This window comes from Grampus griseus (genome assembly GCF_964374135.1).
Source record: "Grampus griseus genome assembly, chromosome: 19".
NCBI lineage: Eukaryota > Metazoa > Chordata > Mammalia > Artiodactyla > Delphinidae > Grampus > Grampus griseus.
In genome coordinates, this window is record NC_139013.1 from 58449813 (window position 1) to 58466879 (window position 17067).

The 17067-nt window shown below is 63.5% G+C and overlaps 2 protein-coding genes across 2 annotated transcripts; one reads left to right on the plus strand and one right to left on the minus strand.

The window, feature by feature from the left end:
- Positions 1–1156: 1156 nt before the first annotated feature.
- Positions 1157–7208, plus strand: DPEP1 (dipeptidase 1; the record flags this gene model as incomplete). Its single annotated transcript, XM_082676192.1, has 10 exons — positions 1157–1260; positions 4913–5045; positions 5261–5393; positions 5544–5694; positions 5839–5908; positions 6228–6404; positions 6494–6578; positions 6652–6727; positions 6829–6964; positions 7041–7208. The coding sequence occupies 10 exons, from the start codon at positions 1157–1159 to the stop codon at positions 7206–7208; spliced, it is 1233 nt and encodes a 410-aa protein (XP_082532318.1).
- Positions 7209–9882: 2674 nt separating this feature from the next.
- CHMP1A (charged multivesicular body protein 1A) lies at positions 9883–16756 on the minus strand. The gene is made up of 7 exons (XM_082676595.1): positions 16628–16756; positions 14881–14900; positions 13102–13179; positions 12354–12500; positions 11969–12097; positions 11509–11696; positions 9883–11258 (listed from the first exon to the last, which is right to left on the minus strand). Exons 1-7 carry the CDS (start codon positions 16632–16634, stop codon positions 11237–11239), a joined length of 591 nt encoding a protein of 196 aa, XP_082532721.1. The 5' UTR covers positions 16635–16756; the 3' UTR covers positions 9883–11236.
- Positions 16757–17067: the final 311 nt, after the last annotated feature.

The following is a 17067-nucleotide window of genomic DNA, read 5'->3' on the forward strand; positions in this document are numbered from 1 at the left end:
CTGGGGCCGGTGGCCTCGTCCCCGAGCATCTGGGTGGAGGACGCCCTGGAGCCCCTCCCCCCGGGGTGATGGTGGGTGGAGGGAGGGAAGGTAGACAGCTCCCCGCTCTGCGCAGTCTCCCCTGAGAGCTGCCGTTTCAACAGGAGGGAAACGGGGCTGGAGGCCCAGGCCCCGGGATGCAGAGCTAATGACGGCAGAGCCAGGGTTCGGACGTGACCCCTTCCCAGGCGGGAGGAAGGGCCTGGAGCTGGGCCCGTCCTGTCCTTGGGGCCAGGTCGGGGCTCGGGGAGGCCACCGGCCTGGGACCTGGGCTCCACAGGGCAGTTCTGCGTGAGGGTCCAAAGCCATCCAGGGACAGAGGTGCCAGGGAGCCCAGCGAGGGGGTAGGGTCTCCACAGCTCAGCTGCCCTGAGGATCCAGAGTGGGCTGGGGTCACCCAGGTGCCCAGCAGAACCCTGGATGCTGGCCCAGCCCTGGGGCCGGGATTCACGATTCACTGGGCCCGGCGCTGCCTGGGCATCGGGTTCTCAGAACCGTGCCCCCCACCCTCCAGCCCCTGCCTCCTCCGGGAGACCTGAGTGTGCGCCCCCAGCTCTAAGGAAATGCAAACGCTCTAAGCTTCCGACCCCAAGCCCCAGCATCCAACAGGCTCGGTCAGAAGCCTGCAGCCGGAGCGCGGGTCAGTGTGCAGACGCCCCCAGCACTGCAGTGGAGTGTGGCAGGAGTGCCCCTGCCGGGCTGTGCTCCACCTTGCAAGAAAAGTAACAAAAAACTCCAGGCAAACAAAGGGATACATTCAAGTACACAAAACTGAATCTCGTTTGTAGACCTCAGACACCGGGTCCTGGGGGCAGGACACGACAAACACTGGCGGCCCCTTTCCCTGCGCTCGCCCATCCTCTGCCCCACTTCTGGGCACCAGTCCCGCCCCTGGGGTTTTACCACACTTGGCCTGGCCCAGACAGCGGCGCCCAGCCTCAGGGGCTAGGAACTCCCATGGATCCACCCTCGCGGGGAATGTGCTGATTACTGATAAACAGGGGAGGTCCTGGCAGCAATCACCTGGACCAAAGCCCTCTGTCTTGTGGCGCCCAGGACGGCGGGTCAGGACACACGCACAGGAGCAGCAGGGGAGCGCATCCCTGGGGACCGCGCCATGTGGGCCAGCTGGTGGTTCTGGCCCCTGGTGGCCGTCTGCACTGCGGACCAGTTCCGGAACACAGCGGAGAGGATCATGCAGGGCACGCCTGTCATTGACGGGTAAGCAGCCCCCCCGTGTGACGGCCCCGGGGGTCCGGGCGGGGGGCGCTAGGGTCGAGGCTCATGTGCCCTTGACCTGAGACAGGAGCTGCCCTGTCTCCAATGGGACTCAGTTTCTCCAACTGCACTATGGCCTTTGCCCTTTGCTGGACTCAGTTTTTTTGTGGGCTCTCTCAGGGCCCCAGAGACTTCAGTACATGAGGGCCTGTGGGGAACGCGGCAGGAAGGAGGTGAATAGTGAGGCCCCCAAGGCCTCAGCATCTCCCGGGACAGCCCACAGCCTGGACCCCTGGGGGCTGGATCCCAGCTCAGAGTGGGGCTGGGGCTGGGGGCCGTTGGGGCCTGGCCCAGGGTCCTGTGTCACAGGAAGTGCAGGGGAGGGTGGTGTCTGCTGTGGCCCTTGGGGGACCCTCTCGTCAAGCCCACCCCTCGCTCCATCCACCTGGGGTGACCCCATCAGGCCTGTGCGCCCGGCCTGACCTCACCGAGGCATCTCACGCTTCAGTGCCCCAGGCCAAGCTCCTGGGTGCCCACTCCCCCTGCCCCTCTTCCAGCCAAGACCCTGGTGACACCTTGTCACTCTCTCCCTGATGTCACAGCCAACCTGGCCACGCCTGCCCCCTTCACTTACCCTCCACCCCCGCCCCTGTGCCTCTGACTGCCCCCTCCTGCCCCTGGCCTGAGGTCAGGTCTCCGCACTGCAGCCAGAGGAAGTCTTGGAGACACAAGTACCAGCCCCTGCCCTTCCAGCTCCAACTCCCACAGAGCTCAGAGCAGTAGCCGGAGTCCTTCCAGCGGCCCCCAGGGCCCCTCGACGCTGCAGGCAGGCCTGGCACTGCCCTTGCCGCTCCCGCCCCCAACTCCTCGGGGCTCTCCCAGCCCTGGGAAGGACGCCACCTGTACACACACACTCCCGCCCCACCTGCTCTTTCCCACCGGGTGCTGGGAAAGTTGGGGTACCCACTTGCCCAGGCTTTATGGGACAAAAGCTCTGCAAGAAAAGCAGAGAAAACAGGTGTCTCATCACATAAGACTGGCAGGGAAATGAGGGGCAGCCCTAGATAAGGAAGCGGCCATCAGGGGTCAGAGTGCACCCTTCCCTCCCTCCCTCAGTCCTCCCCTGGTCCCTCCCCTCCCCCTCCTTCCTGGACCTCCCATCCCCCTGCCTGCCTCTGAGGGTCCTCACATGGCTGGGTCTCCTCACAGGCATAAGAAGTTTGCTGCAGAGGCCGCTGTCCTTTGCTCGCATCCGGGAGGCCCTGCTGTCTGGCAGGTCTGGGCTCAGGGACCGGGCATCCCAGGTCAGCAAGGGCAGGTAGAATATGCCAACAAAATGAATGTTCCTTCCTTCCGGGGGACTCAGGGTGGCTGGGCACACGGAGAGGGGCTCCGAGTTTAGGTGCTGGGAGCTGTCCAGATGTCCATGTGAGGGTAAGATGGCTCAAAGAGCCCAGACAGCCAGGAGTACTCAGGAAGCTGGGATTTGGGGAGCTGGGATTATCCAAAGTCTTAGAAGGCCAAGACTAGGCTGACAGAATCAAAACCAGTTAGTATTAGCTACTCCTGTGGGTAAGAGAGACCCAAATAAGTAGCTTCAACAACAGAGCAGTCCGGACGGAGTCCTGGCATGGCATTCCATAATGGTGTGGCCACCATTCCCACAGTTACCTCATGATTTAATATGGCTGCACCAGCTCCAGCCATCACATCTGTAAGCCGTAGCTGGCCTCAGTGTGTGTTTGGCTGTCGTTTCTAGCACTTCCCAGCACTCGGAATCCTCCCCTCTCATCTTTGGGTAGGGTGGCAGGGTCCTCTGTCACAGCTGAGGATGCTACCCAGGCCACACAGATAAGGAGGGCAGATCCATCAGCCTCCAGAACAGACTCCAAGATGTGGTGTTGACCTTAGCGCGGATACCTACAAAGGGAGGACAGGCTGAGGCGAGGAGGGAAGAGCAAAGCGGAGGCAGCTGGAGCGTGGGGCCGGATTTCCTAGAGGGGCAAAGGAGTGAAGTCCTGCTCAGCGCTGCCTTGGGGACAGTGACCAGGGCCAGCCCCCCCCAACTCTGCAGTGAGGCAGTGACCTCGCCTCCCTGGAGCTCATCCACCCCTCAGTCAGCAAAGGCGTCCTGACCACCAGCCCATGCCCAGCAGTCAAACCTCACACCGGGGGCCATGGCCACCTTGCTGTGGAAGAGCCCACCCCAGGGGGCCGGACGACCTAGGCCGTCACGGCGTTAACATTGTCAGTGAGCCTCACAAGGCAGCCCCGTGTGTGTGTGTGTGTGTGTGTGTGTTACAGATGAGGAAACAGACACCGGGGAGGGAGCCAGGGCTGGGGGTGGGAACTAGGTGTGGGCGAGGGTCCTGGGGAGAGTGGGCATGGCTGCTGGGCTGGGGAGGAGGGGTGGATGGGAGGGCCCGCAGTGGGAGCAAAGCCCCCTCCAGGCTGTCCTCACAGCCCCTTTGTCACCAGGCTAGGGATCCGCTGGTCGGCTCCCTGCACGTCCCGGGCGTGTGTGCCCGTTGGCTGGTAAAAGCCAGATGCCGACTGGTGGGCCAGGGCTGGGCCTGAGACTCTGAAATTCTAATCAGCTCCCAGGGGCCGAGGCCCCTGCCGGCACCTGGAGCTCATGGCTCCCAGCAGTCTCTCCCCTTGGGGCTGCTCCTGGATGCAGGGAGGAACGTGCCCCACGGGTCCTGCCCCGGAAGACCCCCAGCAGCTGTTGAGAGCCCTCCCTGTCCCCTGCCCCTCGTCCTGCCCGTCTAGTCCCCTCCTCTCCTCTCCCCGCACCTCACCTCCTCCTCCAATGCACTCACCGCCTACCAGCTCCTGGGAGAACTTCAGAGGGCCTGTCCTTTGGAAGCACAGAGGGATCTTCTTGGAAATGGTGCAGGACTGTCCCCAGGGACAGAGGCAGCAGAGGGCTTCTGGGGCCCCCAAATCCCGCACTGGTGCCCTGCTCCCATGGCTGCCCCCCAGGGTAGGCCACGCCCCACACTTCCCCACCCTCTCCCTGCAGCAGAAGCATTTCATCTTTTTTTTTTTTTTTTTGCCGTACGCGGGCCTCTCACCGTTGTGGCCTCTCCCGTTGCGGAGCACAGGCTCCGGACGCGCAGGCTCAGCGGCCATGGCTCACGGGCCCAGCCGCTCCGCGGCACGTGGGATCTTCCCGGACCGGGGCACGAACCCGCATCCCCTGCATCGGCAGGCGGACTCTCAAGCACTGCGCCACCGGGGCAGCCCGGGATTCCATCTTTCATCTGTGAATCCCCCCAGGCCTGCGCTCAGCAGCCCCACGCCAACAGCCTTGTTCGTGGAGATTGTCTCAACCCCAAGCTCCCCCTCCCTCCACGATTTTGAAGCCAAGCCGGCATCTGCCCTCCCTCTCCCCCCAGTGAAAGGCTCCGGGAGGGAAGACCTGTCCACTTAGGGCTCAGTTCAGTGGCCTGGTCTGGGGGTGCAGCCAGCTGAGAAGCTCACCTGTGCTCAGGTGTGCTCAGATGACAGCAGTCACCCTGCGACCTCCCTAGTCTTCAGCCCATGAGAAGAGGAGCTGGAGAAGGCACAGCCTGCCCGGGAGGCAGCTCGGGGGGCCCGGGTCCAAGGGGCCTCCTGACCTGCCCCTGACCCCTCCGCCTGGCCCCTCCAGGCACAATGACCTGCCCTGGCAACTGCTGAAACTGTTCAACAATCAGCTTCAGGACCCGAGGGCCAACCTGACCAGCCTGGCCCACACGCACACCAACATCCCCAAGCTGAGGGCTGGCTTTGTGGGTGCCCAGGTATGGTCGGGCCCGGAGCCTGAGGCGCTGGAGCCTATCGCCTCCTCTCTTGCTGCCCCTCCCTGGTGGCGGCGTACGGCCCCGGGCCCTTAGAGGGGGCTCCGATAGCCACTCAGGCTGCGGGGAGGGCTTCCGTGGCTAGAGGGAAGCCAGAGCTCGTGTGCCTGGGGCCCAGCTCCTGAGCTCCCAGCGCCTCCCCCCCGTGACCCCCCCAGTTCTGGTCTGCGTACACGCCCTGCGACACCCAGAACAAGGATGCCGTGAAGAGGACGCTGGAGCAGATCGACGTCATCCACCGCATGTGCCAGTTGTACCCCGAGACCTTCCTGTGTGTCACCGACAGCACAGGTGGGTGCCAGCGCCCACCAGCCCCGGTCCTGAGCAGGGGCTGCTGCACTGCTCTGCGGTTTGTTTCACGTGGAAGCCAGTCCCCACACCCGACACCCAGGCACACGTGTCGCCCGGTGCCCACTGCCCCTGGCCGGGCTCTCCTTGCAGGCATCCGGCGGGCCTTCCGGGAGGGAAAGGTGGCCAGTCTGGTTGGCGTGGAGGGCGGCCACTCCATCGACAGCAGCCTGGGCGTCCTGCGGGCGCTCTACCACCTGGGCATGCGGTACCTGACTCTCACCCACAGCTGCAACACGCCCTGGTGAGCAGCCCCGGGGGGCCGGCCGGGCGGGAGGGTCTCAGAGCAGGGACCGCCCCGGCACCTGTCTCTCCTCCTGAGGGTCCTGAGGTGGGTGGGCCCGGGCAACCACTCTGCCCCTCGGGCGCCTGCCCTCTGCTCTCCCAGGGCCGACAACTGGCTGGTGGACACGGGAGAGGACGAGGCCCGCAGCCAAGGCCTGTCACTCTTTGGGCAGGTGAGTGGGGGGGCGGGGCCTCGGTCACCCTCAGAGGACCCGGCATGTCACCTGTTTCCTCAACTGTGAGATGGGCCAGCAGGACGGGCCTTCCACTGGAACCCACTGGTCATTAGAGTGGCCTCCAGTCTTTCAGCCCCTGAAGGGCTTGTTGACACCTGGCCAGTGCCCTTCCCCACACCTGGACTTCCCAGGCGGCCGCCAGAAACCCCAGAAGGTCGTGTGAACCCAAGCGTGCACGGCACAGCCTGCCTGGTCCCAGGGTGCTGGCTGAGACCCTCCAGGCTGTGCGGGTCCCCTGAGCCCCGTCCCCCCTCAGAGTGTCGTGAAGGAGATGAACCGACTGGGTATCATCATCGACTTGGCCCACGCGTCCATGGCCACCATGAAGGCTGTGCTGCAGCTGTCCAAGGCCCCCGTGGTCTTCAGCCACTCCTCGGCCTACAGTGTGTGCCAGCACCGGCGCAACGTGCCCGACGACGTGCTCCAGCTGGTGGTGAGAGGCTGGGCCGGGGCCGTCCGCTCCTGGGCTGGCCCCCGCGGCCTGGCCGCCCTGCCCACGGTGCCGCCCTCTCTCCCAAGCAGAAGGAGACGGGCAGCCTGGTGATGGTGAACTTCTACAGTGACTACGTTTCCTGCAGAGCGGAGGCCAACTTGTCCCAAGTGGCAGGTGGGCGGGGCTGAGCGGCCGGGGCTCCAGGCCGGGGCCTCTCTCAGGGCCCTCACGTGCCGCCTCTCCGCAGATCACCTGGACCACATCAAGAAGGTGGCGGGGGCCGGAGCCGTGGGCTTGGGTGGGGACTACGATGGTGTGTCCAGGTGAGGCGACACCCCCTCCACGTGCTGTGAGGGGCGGGGTGGGGGCGCCCAGGCCCTGCCCCCCGGGATGCCGAGCCTGGCTTTCTCCACCCGCATCTCAGGCTTCCCTCGGGGCTTGAGGACGTGTCCAAGTATCCAGACCTGGCCGCCGAGCTGCTGAGGAGACAGTGGACCGAGGCAGAGGTCAAGGGCGTCCTGGCAGACAACCTGCTGAGGGTCTTCGAGGCGGTGGAGCAGGTGAGCGGCCCGCAATCCCCGCGCCGCCGACCACCTCCTGCCCTCAGGCAGGCAGCTGACCTGCATCTTTCCCCAGGCGCGCAGTCACACACAGGCTCCCGGCGAGGAGCCCATCCCCTTGGGCCAGCTGGAGGCCTCCTGCAGGACCAGCTACGGCTACTCAGGGGCCCCCAGCCTCCACCTCCAGCCGGGGGCCCTGCTGGCCTCCCTTGCACTCCTCGTCCTCTGCCTGTGTCGCCTCTGACACCCTGGGTGCTAGAACGGCAGCGACTTCCCGTGCGCTCAGACTGGCCTGTCCTGGGCAGGCACCTGCGCTCCCCTGGGCGGCACAAAACACAGGCACGGCGGGACCCTCAATAAAGTCGCCGATCCTTTGAGTCTTGTGTCATCAGCACCCTGGCCCTGGAGGGGGCTCCTGGCTGGACACCAGACACAGGAGTGCCTGAGTCCTGAAGGTCAGGGCCAGAGGGGTCAGGGTCTGAGAGGCTTTGCGTGGACGTTGCTGGAGGGTCTTTAAAATAACACACAGTCCAGGCTCCGGCTGCCACCTCCCCACGCACATCTGTACACAGGTGCGTGCACACACACAGGCATGCACACGTGTGCACACCTGCACCCCATATCCTCATACCGGTGCACACCCATGCTCTCACATATACACACACACACACACACACACGCTTGTGCCCACGGCCCACCCCTTGGGCCAGCCTCCCTTGGCAAACAGGAAAGCAAGGTCCGGAGCAGGGAGGAACCCAGCCCTGCAGGGTGTCCTCACACACCATGAACAAGGACCCTGCAGGGCAGGGCTCCGCCCAAGGGGGGCTCAGTAGCGTTCCCCCTGCCACCGGTCATCCGGTGCATGTGTCTTGAGATGAATAACTTGGTGACAGACCCTGGACAAGACCCCCAACGCATCCCTCCTGGCCCCTTTCCAGGCCAGAGCCCCTGAGGATGCCCCTCTGCGCCGTTACCCACTGGTGCCTGCCAGCCTGGGCCGTGGGAGCCAGCGAGGGCCTCTGGGCTGTGGCCCTGCCTCTCGCTCCCAGCAGGCACTCTCTCCAGGGATACCTAAAGCCACCAGCAGGGACACTGTGGGTATTTGCTGATCACTTAGGATCAGTTTAACGTTAAAGGAGAAGAAAGGGTTTCTGTCCTGAGTTGGCTGAACCCTGCCCAGCACGCCAGCCTGCCATGGCTGGCTGATTTATCAGGGCTGGAGGGCCCCCTGGTGGGCCGCAGGCGGGCACGCCTGAGTTTGCTAACTGGGAGGGATTTTCCCATAAGAAACGCTGTAATATTCGTCTGAAATAATCTTAACCACGTTAGAATCACACCCGAGGCCACACCTCACGTGTCATCCCCAGCATCTGGTTCTGGGGACCCTTCTGCTCACCCCTCATTCACCCTGGGAGACACAGGCCTGCAGGCCTTTCCTGGGGGGCCTGGTAAGGGGCTCCAGGGAGGCGGGTGCCACACCCGGGCCCACCCAGCAGCGTGGAGCCTGCTCAGGAGCCCCTGGAGGGCTGTCTCCCCAGGCAGGGCCCACATCAGCGGTTCTCCAACCAGGCAACAAGCGGCCCCAGGCCCTGTTCAAACCCAGACGTGCTCTGAGGGGACAAGGGGGGCCCAGAGCCACAGGTGGTCACTCTGACAGGCGGGCTGGGCACAAGGGGCATGGACCCCACTGTGGTTCCGACTCTACAACCCTGGCCACGGATCACACGCCCCAAAACCCTGGTCAAGACCATCCAGGCCGCGAAGCACCAGCGTGAAACACAAGGCAAATAATCTAACAGAGACGACACATCGAGGGGCCCAGCAAGGCCTGCGACAAACCCAGTCCTCTGGTGGGCAAGGGCGTCTCTCGGGGGTGGGGGCAGCCAGCAGTGCCGAAACTAGAACTTTGTGTGGGGAGCAGGGGCTGAGAACCTGAAAACGGGGTTTTCCCTGCCCAAGGAGTAACCCAGAGGGGGAGGCCTGACAAGTGCAAACCTGTGGTCCCCGTGCCCACGGGGCATGTGTGTGTGTGTATGTGTCGGTGTGTGTCCGGACATAGTTTCTGGTGCACACAGTGGGGTGCCCGGACGTAGTTCCCGTGAGCACAGAGGGGGGCCCACAGACGTGCTTCGTGTGAGCGGTGGGTTGTGGGGAAGGTGGCCGGACGTACTTTCTGGTGCACATAGGGTGGTGCACCAACATGGTTCCGGCGCGCACAGAGGGGGCGCGCTGACGTGGCTCACGTGTCCAGAGAGGGGCGCACCGACGTGGTTTCCAGTGCACACAGCGGGGTGACCAGATGTGGTTCCCGTGAGTACAGAGGGGCGCCCGGTGGTAGTTTCTGGGGGCACATAGGGGTGCGCACGGATGTAGTTTCTGGTGCACACAGCGGGGCACCGGGACTTGGTTTCTGGCGCACACATAGGTTGCCCGGAAGCGGTTTCTGGGGCACACGGGGTGGGGGGCGCCCGGACGTAGTTCCCACGAGCACACCGGTGCAGACCCACTGGCCTCGAGACCGTCCCGGTCACGTAGAGAAATGGGAGGGCCTGTGCCACGTTCGGGGCTGGAGGGACCACAGGGTAATAACGTGAGGGCTGTTTCCTGATCTGGTCGGTTCTACGGTAACTAGGTTGACGTGAGGGAAGCTCCCACAGGGAAGTATACAGAAGTTGTGTACTTGGCTCGCAGCTGTTACATGAGTTTAAAAGTATTTCAAGGTAAAGTCGTAGAGGGACTGTGGATCTGATTCGGCCTCACCGAGCAGGGCCTGGGGATCCCACTCCTCACAGCACCCCAGCTGCCCTCCTTCAGGAACCCGTCAGCCTCCTACTGGCGGGCTGGACTGCAAGCCGACCGTCCCCTTAAGGCCCCCACCCCACCCCAGGCCACTAAAGCAAAGATGGAGACAGTTCTCGGGCATCAACCTCTTTATTCACAACAGCATTTCAGGAAAAGGCAAACTTCGCCTGCTGCCCTTTGATGCAGTGTGGCCTCTGCCCCCAGCGGGCGTCTCCGTGGAGCTCTGCACCCCCTGGGGACCTTCTCTGAACCCCCGGCACGTGGGAGCCCCAAGGGATGATGGCCAGGGAGTAAGGCGAGGTCGGCATCACAGAAGAAAAACCAGGTGGCTCTTGAAGCCCATTCTCTCCGGCCTCACACCACAGTCCAGAGCCCCAGGCAGCCCACAGCACAACTTACTGTACAGAGCACCCAAGGGCTCCAAGTCCAGGAAGAATCCAACGCAGAGAGCCAGGGAAAGTTCTCCCACGTTTCTGTCCGTGACAGCCAGCGGCCAGCCAGAGGCCTCTGGTCAGCACCGACAAGCAGTGCTCTCCAGCTGACGCTGGGGAGGGGCTCATACCAAATGCTCCCGATCTACTTGCTCCTTCTTTTTGGCAAAAAAAAAAAAAAAAAATCCCTGGAAGCTTCAGGAAAACGAAGTAAACTTCAGTAATTGGAGGAAACAGAAAAGTGCAGCCTGTCTGAAGCTCCCCTCAGGCCAGCCCAGCACGGCGTCAGAAGCACTGCCACTGCTGGCCCCACTGAGGGCGGCTCTTCCATCAGCTGCTCCAGCTTCAAGGTCAACAGCGTGAGCCCACAAGGCAGCGAGAGCCAGATGGGGGAGGCACCCCATCATTTATAGTGACAGGAGCAAAGCATCCCACCCAGGAGGGGGAGGCGCCTGCTCCTTGGCTGGGAGGGGCCTCAGCGTAGACTCTGGCTCCCTAGAGAGTCCACAGGGCCCGAGCCCTCCAGAGGCGCAGGGGAGAGAGGATGCAGACCCCCGGGGGCCCGCTGGACTGGGAGCTAGGCGCCTTACACTGGGGAGCCCGAGCGGGGCCCGTGCAGCTGGCAGGACCAGGTTCTAAATGGAGTCGGGGGGCCTCCAGGGGTCCCTAGCAACAGCCTGCAGCCCTGACCCCCACTGGCTGACCACTTCCAGTGCATGTGCCATCACATGGAGTCTGAAAGCCCCCATATCGACGTGGCAGCCACCAGCCAGTCCCTGGGGGTTTCTCAGTGGTGGTGGACGGAGGGGAGCCTGCAGATCGCCCAGCTGGTGGCCCGGAGTCACAGAAATTACCCACAGAAGTCAGAAGTTTGTGCAAACTCGCCCAGCCGGACACAGACCCACACCCGTGCTCAGAGAAGAGGCAGAGTCCCAGGCCTGGCAGGTGAGAGGGGGAGAGCAGTGGGGAGGGGGCAGAGGCGGCCTTCCCAGCCCTTCCCCTATGAGGCCGGGAGGGAGCACGCTGCCGCTTGGCTCCGCTAATTCCTCAGGGCGGCCAACCTGCAAAGGACAACAGGATTCCCTGAGGCCCCGGCAATGGCTCCACCCCGGCTTTCCCAGGCCCTTTTCCAGGCCGGCGTAGTCCTGTCCCCCGCCTTCTAGGGGGAGCTATAGACGGTGAGCAGGGTCTGAACCAGGGGCGGGGACTGAGCTGCTCCTGGGCCTGCAGGCACCGAGGCCGGGGTTTCTGCGTCCCTCCCAAGCTCCCGCCCAGCACTCTGCCCGCCCAGCACAGGTGCCCCTGGCCCACCTCCGAGACAGCTGGTCCTCCTGGCTGCGCACGGAGCTCTCGCCCACGGCAGAGGCGCCCTCGGGCAGCTGGCTGAGCTGGTCCAGGACCTCTAGGCCATTCTCCTCGGCGATTTGCATGATGAGGCTGTCCACCTGCTCCTGTGGTGTGGTCAGCGTGGTGGCCGAGCTCATGGAGTCCTCCATCACCTGGGGGTTGTGTGCCGGGCGGTCAGGGCTTCCTGTGGCTCCCTCCCCCCGCCAGCCCCCTTGTGGCGCTCTCTCCAGCGCACTCCCTCTGGCGTGCTGGTCCTGGGGCACAGCTGCCTGCACGCGCACCCATCCCCGGCCCCAGGCCCCCCTCTCCCCTGCTGGACCTCTGCGGGCCGGTCTGGACTCCCCACGAGGAGCCAGGTTACCGGGAGGGGAAGGGGCCACACGCCTGGCCGTCACCCGCACACCCGGGCCCTGGGCCGACGTACCGACGTGTGCACGTCCAGGTTCTGCACCTGCTGCTCAAATCTGTCCATCACCGCAGAGACCTTCTGCAGGTCCATGGTGCTGAGGGCCCGGTCCAGGGCTTTGGTCACCTGCGCCATGTTCTTGGTCACCTGGCAGAGGCAGGAGTGAGGAGGCAGGCAGGGCCCTCAGGGCCCCCGCACCCCCGCCCCCGGCACGGCACGTCCCCAGATGGCGCCGTCAATGGAAGGACGGACACTGGAGAGAGCCTTTGGGGTGCGTCTGCCGCTCTAGCACCGCCCTTACCGTAGGGAGGGAATGCCGGCCTGACCGCTTGCGCCGGGCCACCCCCTCGACTCTGCCAGCAGGAGCCGGCCCCGGGCACGTGGCGCCCGGCCTAGCACTCACCCCCTTCATGGTCACGGCCGTCTGCACCTTGGAGGCCACGGCATCCACGCGGGACGCCATGCGGAGCCAGTTCACACCTTCGTTCTTCTTGCGAATGGCATTCTCGGCGTACACCCGCGCACACTCCACATTCTTCTGCTGAAGGGCCTGAAATGCAGGGGGAATGCCAGCTGGGGCCGGCCCCGGCCAGTCCTGGGGCGCCGTCTGCTGCTGTGGGGCAGCCCCTTCTCAGCCTCTCTGCAGGTTTTCTCATCAGAAATGTCTCGGGAGTGAGGGTGTCCAGGGGCAGGGCCCCCGACCAGCCCTCAGAGGAAGTCAGACGAGAGAGCCGGGCTCAGGAAAACACGGCCACCTTTCCAGGCCTCTCCACTCCCACCGACACACTCAGCTGCCCTCACACGACATAGCTCCGCCTGGAAGCAGCAGAGCTGGAAAAGCCAGCGCAGGCAATGCTGATTCCAAAGGAATCACGACTATGGCGGTGACGTGGCTTCAGACTGGGATGTCGGCTGCGTTCCCCTTCTGCCCTGGGAGCCTCAGTCTGGCTGAGGAGTCATCCAAACCCAGCACCCCAGGAGCTACTCTAGCCGCTAACCAGCTGTAAGAAAGCCCCCCACGGAGAGCACAGCAACCCCAGGAGCCTCCAGCCCTGCCCCGCCCCACAGAGGGGTTCGGCCTCTGCCCAGGCCCGAGGAGCACAGGACCCACAGGAGGAAGGGCCCGGCCCTGCGGCAGCGCCTGCACTCACCTTCTTCACCTTGGCCTGCTCCGCCTTGGAGTCCTTCTCCGCCTTCTTGGCCAGCTTCTCCAGCTGCTTTGCAGTGAACTGACGGACAGGAGGCTGGGTCACCACCCGGCCTACCCCCCATCCTGCTCCCCGCCCTCCTGGGCTGTAAGTTCGTTCCGAGGGTGGACATCACTGATCCCTCACGACTGCTGCCTCTGCTGGACAATCCGCTGCCCACTAGGACGTCGGTGCCCGTCCGTGCGCTTGTGCCCCCTCTACACAGCCCAGCTCCCAGCGGCCTCAGCCCCTCCTTCCACCAGCCTGAAGCACGACACACCGGCTCCCTGTTCCACGGGTCAGCAGCTGGGGGCACACTGAGAAACTGCCCACAGGCCTTGGCCAGCGTCACACAGATGCTGCCACCGTAAACCCCTCCCTCTTTGACCGCCTTGGTGTCCAGGCCTCAGGCTAATGTCTCCCCTGCTCCCGTGGTCCAGCCTCTGTGCAGATCAACGCTTCCCTAACCTCAGGCTCACGGGCACAGGGCGCTCTCTCCAAAGTCATCCCCGATTCCCGGTCATCAGACACAATTCTGAGGGGCCTTTAAATCAATGTCTGCAGCACCTGACTCGCTGACCTTTTTTTCTTCCTGCACGGTCCAGTGCAGTAGCTACTAGACACACGTAGCTACTTAAATTACCTAAAATTAAGTGAAAGTAAAAATTCAGTCCCGCAAGCCACATTCCAGGTGTCTGATGGGGCCGGTGTCAGGCGTCGCCATGTCGGGCTACCCTAGCCCGGCTCTGCGCCCAGAGCCCCACTCCTGCCCCACCCACACGGGGCCGCTCATGTCAGAGGCTCCGTGGCCTGCTCTGTCCTCTGCCTTCTGCGTCCAGGCTTGCCCAGCCCCCCGCTCACTGCCCTCCACACACAGCCTGAAGTACACACTGGGCCACCATCCGCCACCTCTAAACAAAGTCCACCACTCTGGCCAGGTGCCCTGGGACCCGCTGCTCAGCTGCAGCAGGGACCGCCTGGCATGACCTCGCACACCCCAGCCCTGGTCAGTGGCCCTCCACAGGCCTCAGGTGACCAGAAGCTGGCAGGGAGAAGACTCAGATGACCCAAGGGAACAGCAGCCTTCCAGAGGCCAGTTTCCTAACTCTGGTCCTGTCAACACTGTTCTCTCGGCCAACGTCACTCACCGACCTGGGAGGGTCCCCAGCCCTCGGGCCCCTCCCACAGCCCTGGGTGCCCCCATGCACTTGGGACGTTTTGTTGTGGAAAAAAGCTTTCTTGTCTGTCCACCCCGACCAGCTACGTTCCTCAGGGAAAAGTCCAGATTTTCCTGACCTGGGAATCTGGCCTGGAGGCCCCACAGCAGAGGCAGTGCAGCTGCTACAGTCGGGGGCCGATGCCCGGCACTCCTCCCGTCCTTCGGAACCCACCATGGATGGGCACCTAGGAGGGCCCTACGGGAACTGGGGCAGGGGCTTGCCGACACCACCCCGGGCAGGGGGACTGCTCAGCTGCCCGGAATGCTCTCCTGCACGTGTTTCTGAAGGACTTGAGGCAACCGTTTTAAACGCCTCGTGGAACATTAAGGGACGCACACACGCGCGCGCTCATGAATGAGGCCAAATGATCTGCTTCCGCTCAGCCCGAGACAAGCTAGCACACCACCTCCCTGACCCCTCGGTCATCAGTCTGGCTGAGCACGATCCTGAGTGTGACTCACACCATCTGTCCCCACTGACAACCAGCAGGCCGGGATGGGGTGAAGGGCCACTCAGTACATACCTTCAGCTGGAACAGGGTATCTGCAAAGAGAGGAGATGGTTTGAGGATTTTAAGAAATGTGAGAAGCAACGCTCCTAACCAGCTGGTGGGGGCACTACGACCCTCCTGGACGTGAAGAGCTGGAACAGAACTGGGGCCTTCAGGGAGGCCTGCTCACACCAGCTCTGCCCCTCCTTAGCCTCCCTGACTCTCCGATTCAGGAAAACACCAGGATAGTACCAGCTGACCTTAAGGGTTAGCGTGCGGGGGAATGTCATGGGTGCAGCGTGTGGCCCATGATGAAAACTCGAGATGGTTTGTAATCAGTGCAGCTTTCCAAAGGACCCTTGGGAGCCCTCCCCAATTTAACGAGGTTTAGTACTCGACAGTCTATTCTTTACGGATAAAACAGCACGGCGATGACTCTTACGCCATAAAAGAGCTGGCCCACAGAGACCGCTCTCCATGGGAGCTGCCATTTCTGAGCCATCGAATCAGGCTCAGGTGCCCCCCTACCCTCAATGAGGAACTGGAGACCTGTGTGTGTTACTGGCTAAGTCCCTCGGTACCTGAACTTGCTGCTCACTTGCCCAAACTCAAGAGCTCGGTAGATTCTCCTTCATCTTAAAACTATCTCAGTGTATATCCCATTCCTAAATTGGGGGAATGATTTCTGAAAGGGTGTACCACACTAGCCCGGAATGAAGAAACGAAGTCCTGCAACCAGAATCCAGGACCACAAAGGTATGTGAAGGCTCCCAGCTGCGAGCCCAGTGGAGCTCCGTGCAGCTCTCACCTGTCACTGCGGGCCCTAGTCAAGGCCAGAGCTGTCTGCATCTCTGGAGAAACAGGTGGCAGGCAGTGTGCTCACTGCCGGGAAAGCAAGGCTGGGCTGGGTGTGGCCCAGACTTGAGTGGGAAGCACAGACTCTGAAGGGCAAAACCTAACCCCGGAGAAAAGGGATACAGGCAAAACAATTCCCTGGAGAGCTGAAGCCGAGTGAGCTGTGAGGCAAAACCCAAGGTGCGCGCGCGTGGGGTGGGGGTATAGCTGTTCCTCTTCTCCCTGCGGCAATCTGCATAGGACTTCCTTCATGACAATAACGCCGCACAGCCTTTCTACCACACTAGCACTTACATATCCTGGCAAATGTCGGTATCTTCATTTTATCACTGATGCCTCCTGTTCTGGAGGAGAGCAGGGCAGAGGGCCCTGAGGGGGTGCTGCAGGCAGTGGAGGACCAGGGCTCCTGGGGCCTGTGCCTGCACGGACTCCTCAACCTGTTTTCCCATCTGCAGAATGGGCGCATACGGTTCCTATCTCAAGAGCTGTTGTGCCTGTACGTAGTGAGGGCTTTCTGCCAGAGCTCTTATTTCTCTTAGCGGTGTTCTGGGGGCAGTGGTGCAACTGTCTCCTTTTCGGGTGCCCTCTGACCCGGCATCCCAGGGCCCCCAAAGGCCGATGTCCCTCACCAGTACCGCAGGGGCAGGTGGGGCAGGGGCAGACGGTGGCTGAGGAGGGCCGGGGAAGGGGGTCGGGGATCAGGGAAGGGGATCGGAGTCCTGGGTCGAGGCCCCGGGGTCGAGGTCGGGGTCCTGGGTCCCGGGGTATGGTGTCGGGGATCGGGGTCCCGGGTGGAGACCCCGGGATCCGGTACCGGGGATCAGGGCCCAGGGTCCGGGATCGAGGCCAGGGGCACCCGCCTGAGCCCCGCCCACGGGAGAGGCGGCCCCGCCCCGCGCGGCCCCTGAGGGCGGCGGCCTCTCACCGTCCATGGCCGGTCCGGCAGCGGCAGCCCTGGCAGAGGCGGACGGACTGGATCTCCCGGCGGCGTCAACCGAACCGACCGGCGCGGGCTGGCGGGCTGGAGGGCAGGTACTGCCGGGTCGCTGCCGCTTCCGGCGGCCGGGAGCTCTCGCGAGAGGACGGTTCGGTATCGCGGGCGGTGGCGTTGCCGTGGCGACCGCGCGGGCCAGGGAGGCGGCGGCCGGGCCTTTTGTGAGTCAGTGGGCTGGGCTCCCACTGAGGTGCAGGGTCCGCGCCTGCGTCGCGGGGCAGTCACCTATGGGACTTTCCAAAAGCAAACACAAACTCCGGAGAGGTAAAGGGCCGCCGCCCCGCGGTCTCCACGGCGCGGCCCCGCCCCCACAAATCCTCCTGCGCCGGGTCCTCTCTGATGATCTTGCCTCGGGGACCTTTTCATCCGGG